Source organism: Solea senegalensis, linkage group LG8 (genome assembly GCF_019176455.1).
Source record: "Solea senegalensis isolate Sse05_10M linkage group LG8, IFAPA_SoseM_1, whole genome shotgun sequence".
Classification (NCBI taxonomy): Eukaryota; Metazoa; Chordata; class Actinopteri; order Pleuronectiformes; family Soleidae; genus Solea; species Solea senegalensis.
Genome location: NC_058028.1, coordinates 15,277,040 through 15,288,605, shown reverse-complemented (window position 1 = coordinate 15,288,605; position 11,566 = coordinate 15,277,040). Strand labels below are relative to the sequence as shown.

The following is an 11,566-nucleotide window of genomic DNA, read 5'->3' as shown; positions in this document are numbered from 1 at the left end:
ATCCTTTTGCATTTTAACAAAGAGCGCCACAGTATGCCACTGTGGCACAAGGCAGTATTTCAAGTAGTGATTGTGAAATATCCGACGGCACTTGAAGGCGGCAGTAGCTCAGTTGTCCACTGTCCAAGCAGGAGCTGAAGCAGCATCACTTGAGTGCAGGTGGAGACATGGCGCATCTGTATTGCTGGGGGGACAGCTCCAGTGGACAGTTCGGTCCACAGCGAGCTCTCAGGCCAGAGACCTGGAATCTGCCCTGGGACATAACGGACATATGTAGCGGGGAACGACACACACTATTCCTCAGCAGTGATGGTTCCCTTTTCTCATTTGGGCACAACGCTCATGGACAACTTGGACGAAAACAACCTGGACGAAAGAAATGTAAAGATGAAGACAAGCCAGGTAATATTAGCAGTAATCATAACTACAAGAGCCCTAATGGCGGCAGAATAGTGTAGTGCACATTTAGTACATTTTACCTGCGTTACATTTTATTTAAAAGTTTATCTTACTTTACTTTTTTGTCTTTTCAGTCCTGTTACGTCTCAACACTTTTATTCTACTTTTATTCAACACTGTTACCGCAATTTTTTTAAAGTATATGTTTTAAAAAATATATCTCATGGTGTTTTTCATTCAACGTTCTATTGCTTTCCTTTAATTATGTGGACATTTATATATAAATATCGCTTTTCCCAGATTTAAACCCTTTTCTGACCGTGAAAATGGCATAAAGACTATTTTATTAATCCCCCCCCAGTGTCTGTGGGAAATACAAAATTGTCTTGTTCGTTGATTCAAACCTCCCAAAACAATTTCAAATTTATCAAGACAGTTTCATGAAAAGACTTTTTACTTTTATATACTAGATAGGTGCAGCATACATGTGTTTTTTAAGCTGATTTAATGACATAATGAGTTTAGTTGCACCTCCCACTAACAGGACTGAGCTAAGTTTCCGTTTAACTTCACTTTAGTCCCGAAAACGAAACTTAAACTGAAGCCCGTACCTTTCTGTGCTGGGTTGCGTTCAGGAGCAATCTGAATTTGGAATTCCAGCAACATAGTTCCATTCAGTGTCAGGATAAATTTTTCTGGCTATGTAAAAGTGCGGGGTACTATTAGAAGTAGTGACATATTTTACTCAAGTAAAAAGTGTTTACAAAGTAATAAAAGTAGTGTTGTATTTGAAATTATTATTGTTGTTATTATTGTTGTTATTATTATTATTATTATTATTGTTAGTAGTAGTAGAATTATAGCACCTTTCACCGAATTGAAATTCACAAGAGTAAAATCAGTGAAATATAAAATATTACTATTTATTTAGCAAAATGGCTCTTTGAACAACTAGTTGGGTGCACCTGCAGCACAGATCCGTGCCGCATGAGCACTAAGGGTTAATATGAAAAATAAGTGGTTTGGAGTTGAATTGTTATGTACAAGTACCTCACAATTGTTCAGTATTTCACCATTATTAAAAGCAGTTGATTGTAAGTTTTCCACCAAAATAGTGATCTCTTTGTAAACACTTTGCTCCAATCTTCCTGTCCAAGTTCTCTCTGTAGCATGTTTGTCCCTGTGCATGTGTGTCCTGTGTCAGGTCGAGTGGAGGGGCTGGGTGAAGTGTTGACGATGGCGTGTGGTCAGGACCACTGTCTGGTTCTGTGTGCCTCTGGAAAAGTGTTCTCTTGGGGAGCGGCAGAAAATGGACAACTGGGGCTCACACCGACTTCACAGCAGGACATTTTCAGACCAAGGCAAGAGAGTTCTCCTGGAGACACATGGTTATGTGAACTCTGCTCTTCACAGAGAGCTAGCCCGATAGTGTACAAGTACACAACTGTTTTTGTGTTCTAACTGTGTCTTCCAATTGCAGTCGGGTGCCCATACCACTGCCAGTACCAGTGATTCAAGTTGCCTGTGGAAACGCTTACTCTATGGCACTGACCAAAGGTAAGAGACTAAACACACTTTTATTTTTTCATGTCTCTGTCTTTTTAACGTTTTGATCCCGATACAATAAACATCACAACCAATAAGATAATATTGCAGATACAAATACAGTTATCCTCTTCATACCAACTGTAACTGAGGCATGACTGAAAACACAAAGAAGCTTCTCGTTTAGCAATTTGACATAATAAACTCTCCTTGCACTCGTGCTGCTGCTGTATACATGCACCAATGCTTCCGCAGTCAGGTCTGATTGCATTGCTTTATTCCATGTTTACAAAGACTAAACAGAGGCAGGTTAATAACATCAACAACTGCTGGTGTTGGAATATGGACTGTAAAGCTTAATGAAACGGTTTTCTCTCCACCTTCCAGGAGGAGATGTTCTCTCGTGGGGTTTGAACAGTCACGGTCAGCTGGGTTTGGGGAAGGAGGTGGCACTGCAGTACACACCTGTCTTGGTGTGCGCTCTGACTGGCATTGCAGTGACCCAGATTGTAGCCGGAGGGAGCCACTCTCTGTTCCTCACACTCTCAGGCTTGGTGTACTGCTGTGGAGCCAATAAATGTGGCCAGCTGGGCCTCAACAGGCTGGATGAGAAGGGTACAAATGAAAGTGTTTTGACTTTTCATTCCAACAGAAAAGATGATTACAGAATGTATATGGATGTATATGTTAATATTAAACTAAACTCAACACTATAAAAGAAGGAAATTATCAGAATCATTCAACACACGACAAACTCAGAGGGAAAATAAGCTGTTGTTATTCTTTTCAGAAGAAATATGATGTTTTGCTGTGAGACTTCATTAATTTGCACTACAATAGTAGCATAGCTGGGAATATTAACCTCCTGATTATGTGTTTTATTTAAGGCACTGCTTTTAAAAACTCGCTATAAGCAGGAAATAAGCATTCTGTCCTTTTTTATTACCCCATTATCAGGCAGGTTTAACATCCGTGTGGTGCCTGCTCTCAGACCTCTGAGCATCTCCTCCATGAGCTGTGGAGAGTCCCACTCTGCTGTGTTAACAAAGGTGCACACATGACCCAATCTTTCACCCACTGCTGGATTGTCAAACTCCTTCTCATACAGTATTGTCTAATGCTGGGATTTCTAGGACGGTGACGTGTTCACTTTTGGAGACGGAAGCCACGGTCAGCTCGGTCACAGCTCGTCTGCTAATGAAGTGAGACCCAGGCTGGTCGATGGCTTAAATGGACCTGCTTCACAGATTTCATGTGGCCGGTAAAAGTTAGCAGTGTGGTTATCTGTAAACTGAAACTTAATTAATAAGTTCATTTGGTGCTTTTATAGTGACACAGTTTTAAGATAGACATAGAGCTAGTCATCTATTGCTACTGTGTAGAATATATTTTTTTTATGATTCTTCTGATTGTTGCCCAGGAATCACACTCTGGTTTTGGCCTCCTCTGGACAACTGTGGGCGTTTGGCAACGGAGTTAAAGGTCAACTTGGGACAGGACGACAGGAGGACAGTCTGAGTCCAACTCTGGTTCAACTGCCATGGACTGTGGACAGTGGAGCAGCTATACCCAGTGGTATATATGAATGTGCAGTGTGACCTCTGAACTTAAAATGATAGTAAATATGTCAGATTGTAGTTTACTATTATCTATATGTGTAGATGAATACGCATAAATGAGGGTTGTGTTCAAGACATTCGTTGTTTGACACTCACGACTGTGTTGTTAATATGGTTGCCTATGGTTACCATGGTCCCTTTAAATTGCCGGGGACTGAGGTGACATGGTGTCACGTGGTGATGGGCTTTTTTTTGGGTCCCTCCTCGCTGTTTTGGTGAAGGGAAATGAATGACTGATGCATCTGCGCAGTCGATGAAGGAAATTGTCTGCCATTGTTTACTGCGACTTACGTCTGTTCATGTTTTGCGTAACCATCTGATTTGATTTTGCTTGTTTGAGCAGACTTGAGAGTATCAGCTGGGTGGAATACAAACTTCACTTATATTTCACCTGCACAGGTAATTTACAAAATATTATTTAACGATAAAAGTATTTTTTCTGTTAGACTTGTGAACTGATAATCACCTGCTTTTTTGTGTCCCTGGGTGTCAAAAGTTGTTCTGTGATTAGTTGCCTAAAAGTGATGTCTCCTTTTTGTTAAGAGTTTGGATCATGGATCACAGATAACAGGACGACTGGACGAGGAGAGACTGCAAAGATGGCTGTTGAGCCGTGGCAATGCAGAGGAAATAACGTATTTATGCTATGTCTTATCTTTAAATATTGGACTCTCGAGTGAAAGAATATTTCAGGGCTCTTCCAATGCTTTGCTCTCTTTGTGCAGCAGAGAAATATCTTCCATGTTTATGACAAGTTCAAGTCTTGTGGCAAGTTTTACCAAAGCCGAGTAAGTGTGTTTTTATTCTTCGCCGCTTTCTGTGACATCAATAGAAAGTAATTACAAGTCATAGTTTGGTATTGTCACTGACCTCTTTGTCTTGTTATCAGCGTGTCAACAGAAGCAGATGCCCTCACTGTGGACCTTGAGGCTGCCAGCAAAGCTTTTGACCGGATGTGGGAAAAACCGTGGATCGGATTATCAGTTAAGAAATCCAGCCAGATCTTTGACCATCGTTACACGGACACCAATAAATTAACCACTTATCTGACTCGACTGTTTCCATTCACATTTCCATTTATAGTCTAGATCAGGGGTGTCAAACATACGGCCCGCCAGAGGGTCCAATCCGACCCACAGGATGAATTTGTTAAAATTTCACACTACGATTACAATCTAAACGTAATGTCAAATGCAATATTTTTCACTAACAGATACCTGACTAAATGTTTGTGCCTTTATGGATCCAGTGTGCTGTGTAAATAGCAAATTTAGGCATGATATTGAAATTGCACTAATATTTCTTAAGAAAAATATCCTTCATTAAATGTAAGACAAAAGGAGAAAAAACAAAGGAGTTCTTGTTGTTCATAGGTTATTATGCTGGTTTCATTATGCTATTTTACTGGTCCGGCCCACTTGAGATCAAATTGTGCTGTATGTAGCCCCTGAACAAAAATGAGTTTGACACCCCTGGTCTAGATTATGTCCTTATGTCGGATGTTCCCATCAAATAAAGTGTAAAATATAACATGCGTTTCGCTCAAAACACAAAGAATAACGATAGTTTCTCCCTCAACACAAAGTATGACTTCTTTGTGCTAGCTTTGTTACTGTAAATTATAATCTGTTAATACATAATTGGATTATTATCAAAACAATGCTGACATCGTAATTTGACTTTGGCTTTAGACATAAATCAGCCTGTTGTAGTTGGAATTGCAGTACCGTAGTTGTGCTGTTTCATCATTTGCATATGACATTTGAATGTAATAAAGAACCCTCACACATGTTTCACAGTATACAATACTAGTTTGTTTGTATGCAAATGAACGTCCTGTGACACAAAGTCCAAGGCGGTTCTGACTGAAATCCTCTGCAAAAGCTACAGGAGGAAAATCCCAGAGGTTACCATAGGAATGAACACGCTTTAGATTTGCATACGACATACAGTGTTTCTGTACGGCCGTCTTAGATTTGTATTCTTAACAAGTTGTTTAAACACCGCAATATCATCTCATTTTTTCCCACACAGGTGAACCCTGACTTGTTGATTAATTTGCTTGTCAACTCAACGCATGTCCTCAAGTCTCCTGAGGTCCTGCTCATCCTGCTGACATGTCCCCTCCTCCAAGTGGAATCCTGTGTCCTCAGAAGGGTGTTGCCTGTGTCCTTCGTTATTGCAAGTCTGAATGAGACGCTTCAGGAAACTCTAAGTAAACAACTAGAGACTTTATCCACTACTACTACCGCTACTTTATTCTCTTTCCAAACGTTGTTTAATTCAATGTCCGTTTATCTTGGTTTCCTAAATGAGGCTCATGACCGTTTCTCAAAGCGCATTTGAAATTGTACGGCATCAAATTTCACACCATTTATGAGTAATGCAATAAATGCAAAAGTGAGTCGTTCATCTTTGATACAGACTGTGACTGTTGTTCTGCAGGAGGCTGGTGGTCTTCACTGACTCCCTCCATGCTGGTGAAGCACATCACGGTCTTCAAAAATGCCCTGTCCTTCATATTGAAGAACGGTTTGGTGACAACTCACAACAGACAAGTCAAACACCTGCAGGAGGTCCTCAGACTACTTTTCAAGGTCAGCATAGTGTCTCCAATAGATCTGGTTTACATTTGAAAATTAAACATAAAATGTATTATTTTCTATCCGGTTAAAGGAAAAAAACATACGGAAGAGGATTAGGGCCACAAAGGAAAAAAAAGGGTATAAAGAATAAAGTCAGAATTCTGAGAATAAACTGAGAATAAACTCAGAATTCTCAGTTTAAAGTCAGAATTCTGAGAATAAAGACCTCAAATATTTTTTCCTGTGTGGCCCTCATCCTCTTCCGTAAAAACAAGACATGTATTAAAATATGCATTGCTAAACTTGTGATGTCTTAAAACTGCATGTTTGATCATCATTGTCCACCGTCTCCACTGTCATGGTGCCGAAAAAAACGGTATACCTTATCAAATGAGAAACACTCTATTCCTGGTTTATTGTTTTCTATAAGTATAGAATAAAATAATCATTTATTCACAGGCCAACAAAGCTGGAAAGTCATACAAAGTCCCACTGAGCACATTTTATGTCAAGGAACTTTGTGATAAAGTGGCCCTAGGACAAGACGTCCTTCTTTGGTGGCACTTTGCCAGAATGGAGGTAAAATGAAAAACGTTTGCATGTGTCTTTAGAGGCTTTACATTAAATGTGTTGAACTGCTTACTGATACATTTATTCCCTCATACATGACTTTCTTGAAGGATGACATTAACACACCAGCCATTTTCTGCCGTTACCCGTTCTTGTTTCCTCTGGAGAGCAAGGTGGCGCTCTTTGACATCTATGCATTAAGGGTACAGTACCATTTATAAACACAGTATATTTAATACTATTATTTCTGCATACAGTCTACCAAATGTGTATTGCAATTATTATTATTGTTATTATTAGACCTTTATTTATTTATTGCTGTGACTTTCTTGTTTTTTTATGTCTTTCATTCTCCTGTAACTTTAATATAAACTCTCGTCTTAAAGATGCCTTGGCCTGTGCTGTGCTTTTGTGATTACAGGAACTTGGCCGTAGCATTGAAGAATGGATTTCTTTAGTGGGCAATGAAAAGGTAGTTGATGTAAACTCTCCCCCAGCCCCAGTCTTACTGCTGACGCTGAGACGAAGTCACCTCGTCGAGGACACCTTCAGACAGCTGAGCGCCGCTGACCACAGCGCCTTCAGAAAGGAACTTCGGGTAAACGTGCCATCAAAACGTTGCCATTTCTGAAGCCACATGTAAATCTGTATATTCACAAAGGTGTGGCTTTTAAAGTCAAGTTTTAAATGGTTATTATCAAAAATATGTGCTTTCAATCTTTGCAAATCCAAGGCAAAAAAAGAGCTTCTTTTCAGATACTTTCATTTCTACATGTTCTCATTTTACACAATGTCTTCTGCACGTCGTGGCAGTGACCAAATGTTTGAAATGCTAAAAACAGGGCAATAAAATAAATGCCCTCCGTAGGTGCAGTTTGTGGATGACAGACACGTGATGAATGTCAACAAAAGGGACCTTTTCCTGTACGTGTTGGATGAACTTATGGCTCCAGAGTCTGAAATGTTCATGGACAACGACGACAAGACTCTGTTCTGGTTCCCTCCCAGGGTAAGAGCAGTCGTGATCAAACAGAAATTCATCATTCATTCTTCTTGATGATACATCTTCTTCTTTCTTCATAGCCCAAAGTGGAGGAGAATAAATATTTCCTGTTTGGCGTTCTCTGTGGCCTGGCGCTGTACAACAACATCACTGTCCACCTGCGCTTCCCTCTGGTTCTGTTCAAGAAGCTGGTCAGGGTCAAACCCTCAGTGGACGACATGAAGGAGTTTGACCCTGTCTTATCAGAGTATGTTTTTTATACAATGCATATCTTAACACGTTTTTCCCATACACTGTATATAAAGATGAACGTAGTCTTCCAGTTTCCTCACTGAAACCAAACCAGAAGTTGCACTATGTAGAACAGCCACCAGGGGGCTGTTTGAATGGAAAAATGAACCTACCTCTCACTTGATTTAAAACATCAGTAAACATTTTCATGATGAGTTCATGGTTACGATCACAAATTCCACGTTGTCTTCAATAGAATGTGAGGAAAAGAGATGATAAATTACATGTGAGTGTGACTGACAGCTGCTGTTGTCCAATAAGAGCCTGGTCACAGGTGACGTCGCTGCACTCCTGGTAGCAAAATCTCGACATGGCATCGGCCAATTTACGATCCTAGGGGCCTCAGAACGGGAGTTCAGTGCCACATGATTTTTTTCCTTTCCTTTAGGAAAACGTTATCGATGAAAACTATAAAATTGCATATATTTGAACCCAAGTAGGCTCAAAAATGTCATGCTGTTTCCTGTGTCTTCAGCTCTTGGCGGTGGATGTTGGACTACCCTCCTGATAAAGTCGATGAAATGGAGGCTATTTTTACAGTAGGTTTATTAAATCACAGTCAGATAATATATTCATGTATTATACCAGTATAAATACTGAAAAAAACAAAATTTGATACAGGTGCCCTGGGGCGGAGAGACAGTCGAGCTTGATCCAGATCAACCTGGAAAACTGGTCACAGTGACAAACAGGTGTGTTTGTACAGCACAATTGATATTCTGCTTCATAACTTTTAAACGTGGATCATTTGTTTTCTGTGCTATTCCTCCCCACAGTCGTGCTCTAAAAACCTGTTTATTTCTGAATTATGGCTTGAGAATGAATTTGTTTTATTTCAGTTTAGATATTTCAACATTCACTATTAATTTTTTATTTATTTATTTATTTAATTTATTAACACATTTACATTTCCCTCTCGTCACACATCTGTGTTAGCTACCACATTCCTATTACACACAACTTCACCTTCACCGAATGTTCTTAATGTTGTCAACACAGCAATATTTCTGGTTTTAAAAGCTGCCATCGCCGTCCTGGATTAAACTGCTGCTCTTCAGCCTTCTATTTATTTGAAATGTGTTATTTAAAATAACAATATTAAATATAAATATTAAGAATATATAAAATAATTTGTCTGTTAGACTGAACACACATACTTTAAATGATGCTTAAGTTATATCCCCCTCGTCTCCCTCCCTGAAAACAATTTCTGTTTATTTCTTACTTTGCATATTATTATATTGAGTTCATTTGTGCAGTCTCTATATCCAGTGTTATTTGTTAATCTGATGGCCCTTAAAAAAATAATAAACCTGGTGAAATAAGTGTTAAATAAATATTGTAATAAATAAATCAGTAAAAGAATGAATGCATGTGCTGCCTCATTAGCATATGACAAAAAAAACCATTCGAACACATGGCCGAAGTTTGACGTCTGTTTCTTTCTTCTCTCGTCATAGGAAAGAATACGTGGCTGCCTTCGTCAACTACGCCTTCAACAAATCAGTGGAGGGCGTGTTTGAGGCGTTCAAGAGAGGATTTTTCAAAGTGTGTGACATGGACGTGGTGGACTCGTTTCAGCCCGAGGAGTTACAGGAAGTGATGGTGGGCCAGGACGTCTACGACTGGCACATGTTCAAACAGGTCTGTTTAAAGCATGAGGTCATTTTTACTGCTTACATTTACATTATATTACATTTACATTACATGTCATTTAGCAGTAAGCGACTTACAATAAGTGCATTTAAACATTTGGGTACAAACAAGAGCTAGAAGTTTACCAACCAAGTGACAAATCTTTTTTGTTCACTTAATGGTTTACGTATGAGTGGAAAATAAGTGGCAAGCTAAACACTCTAGGCACCGATAGTGCCCATAATATGCTGAAAGCTGCCCGGCGACTTCCAGTGGGACATCTACCGTGCGTGGATGACTGTTCTCTCTCTCTCTCTCGACAGTCATCCATGTTGAGCCTTTATTTTAAGATGACCTGGTTGCCGCTTGGTAGGCCTGAGTTCACAGACCTGAGTCTCCTTGAAAGCACACTGTTCTGTGTTTAAAAAGAAAGATAGAATTAAACAATGGTCGTCTGAAATGCACACCGTCTGGTTACTAATTTATTTTGTCGTAAACTTTTAATTGCGCTTAAACGTCTTCATTAATAAGTAAAAAGAAGTGAAGGTCGGGTGCTTTTAATTTCCTAACAGAACACAATATATGAAGGAGAGTACCATGCCGGGCATCCAACGATCATCACCTTCTGGGAGGTGTTTGACAACCTAAAAGAAGAGGAAAAGAAAAAAGTATTTTGTAAGTATCATTTATTATGTTTTTTTGTTTTTTTTAACACAGAAGTGACACACTGACCAGTTTAGTTTAAATCCAAAAAAAGATCCTTCTAATACTATGATTGATTGGCTATTGACTGACTCTTTACTGTTCATGTGCACAGTGTTCGTCACAGGCTGTGCCCGCGTGCCCTACGTCGGTATGAAAAGCATCAGCATGAGAGTCGCCGTCTTGCCCGATGCCTATGAAGTCCATATGCCAGAAGCTCTCATCTGCCATTACCTGTTGTTACTGCCCAACTACCAGAGATACCCTGTTGACAGGACGATGCGCACAAAGCTTCTTGAGGCTATTAATGACAAGAATGGCTTCTCAAAGAAAGAATATCGTTGACCCCAATGAAAGTTGACCGTTAGTTAGTTCCAGGCTTACTTGCAACTAGTCTTTTATTTTAAGCCGTGACCTAAGTTGCAACTTTACATCAGTAGTAGGATTTTCAGAATTCAGGGGTTCCCACACCTTAGTCGAGATCAAATTAAAGCACTTTCCAGGACATATTGGCCAAGTGATTCAAACACTTTCTATCATCCATGTCTATTTTTCAAAACCTTCAAGGGCCTTGAATTTTTTTTTTCTCCAAATTCACAAACCAAGGATTCTAAGGACCCGTGGGAACCCTGATTTTTGTATAAAATAATCATGTTTTAAATATAACCCTGCCTGTAAAGGGTAAAACTGCGTTTGTTTTTCCACAGCTGAAAATAACTCACCAATGGTTAGAAACTCTGAAAAGAATCTCTTCTACTAGAATACTCAGCTGTTAGACCACTGCCTTTGCTTTCAGTCACAGCGACATCTCACTACCCTTGTAGACATCGTCAGCATTAAGTTGTGTTGCTGTGCACGTTTATTTTTCTGCCATCGTACCATAACCACCAAACAATAAATGTTCTTTCTGTCCAGTTAAATGTGTAATGTAATTCATGTTTAATTACTTTACCACATAATGCAGGAGTCCATTAGCAAGTATATGATAAAATCGATCCGCAGAGATTTTTCTCTTCCAGAATCTTCATTTGTTCCACGACAGTACAACTTAAGGTTCTTTTTAAAATCACATAATCTATTACAGTTAAGCTGTAAAAGAAAATTGACGAGTATGTGACACACTACAGCAGCTCCAATTTTAGTAGACTGCAATTTCAAATTTCTTGACATGAAAAAAAATACATAAAAGCAAAGACAACACAAAGTCATAGTGACGT

At 39.4% G+C, this 11,566-nt stretch overlaps 1 protein-coding gene across 2 annotated transcripts; it reads left to right on the top strand.

The window, feature by feature from the left end:
• Window positions 1-94: 94 nt before the first annotated feature.
• Window positions 95-11,269, top strand: LOC122773427 (E3 ISG15--protein ligase HERC5-like). Of its 2 annotated transcripts, none has more exons than XM_044032119.1 (23): window positions 95-402; window positions 1,604-1,760; window positions 1,880-1,956; window positions 2,332-2,559; window positions 2,902-2,993; window positions 3,078-3,205; window positions 3,365-3,519; window positions 3,907-3,962; window positions 4,107-4,198; window positions 4,292-4,351; window positions 4,453-4,546; window positions 5,598-5,778; window positions 6,009-6,160; window positions 6,608-6,727; window positions 6,829-6,921; window positions 7,140-7,316; window positions 7,587-7,727; window positions 7,802-7,968; window positions 8,488-8,551; window positions 8,634-8,704; window positions 9,473-9,656; window positions 10,220-10,322; window positions 10,465-11,269. In XM_044032119.1, exons 1-23 carry the CDS (start codon window positions 168-170, stop codon window positions 10,692-10,694), a joined length of 3,057 nt encoding a protein of 1,018 aa, XP_043888054.1. In that variant the 5' UTR covers window positions 95-167; the 3' UTR covers window positions 10,695-11,269. The 2 variants fall into 2 exon arrangements, with proteins under 2 accessions (XP_043888054.1, XP_043888053.1); XM_044032118.1 differs by having other exon boundaries at window positions 4,289-4,351.
• The last annotated feature ends 297 nt before the right edge of the window (window positions 11,270-11,566 follow it).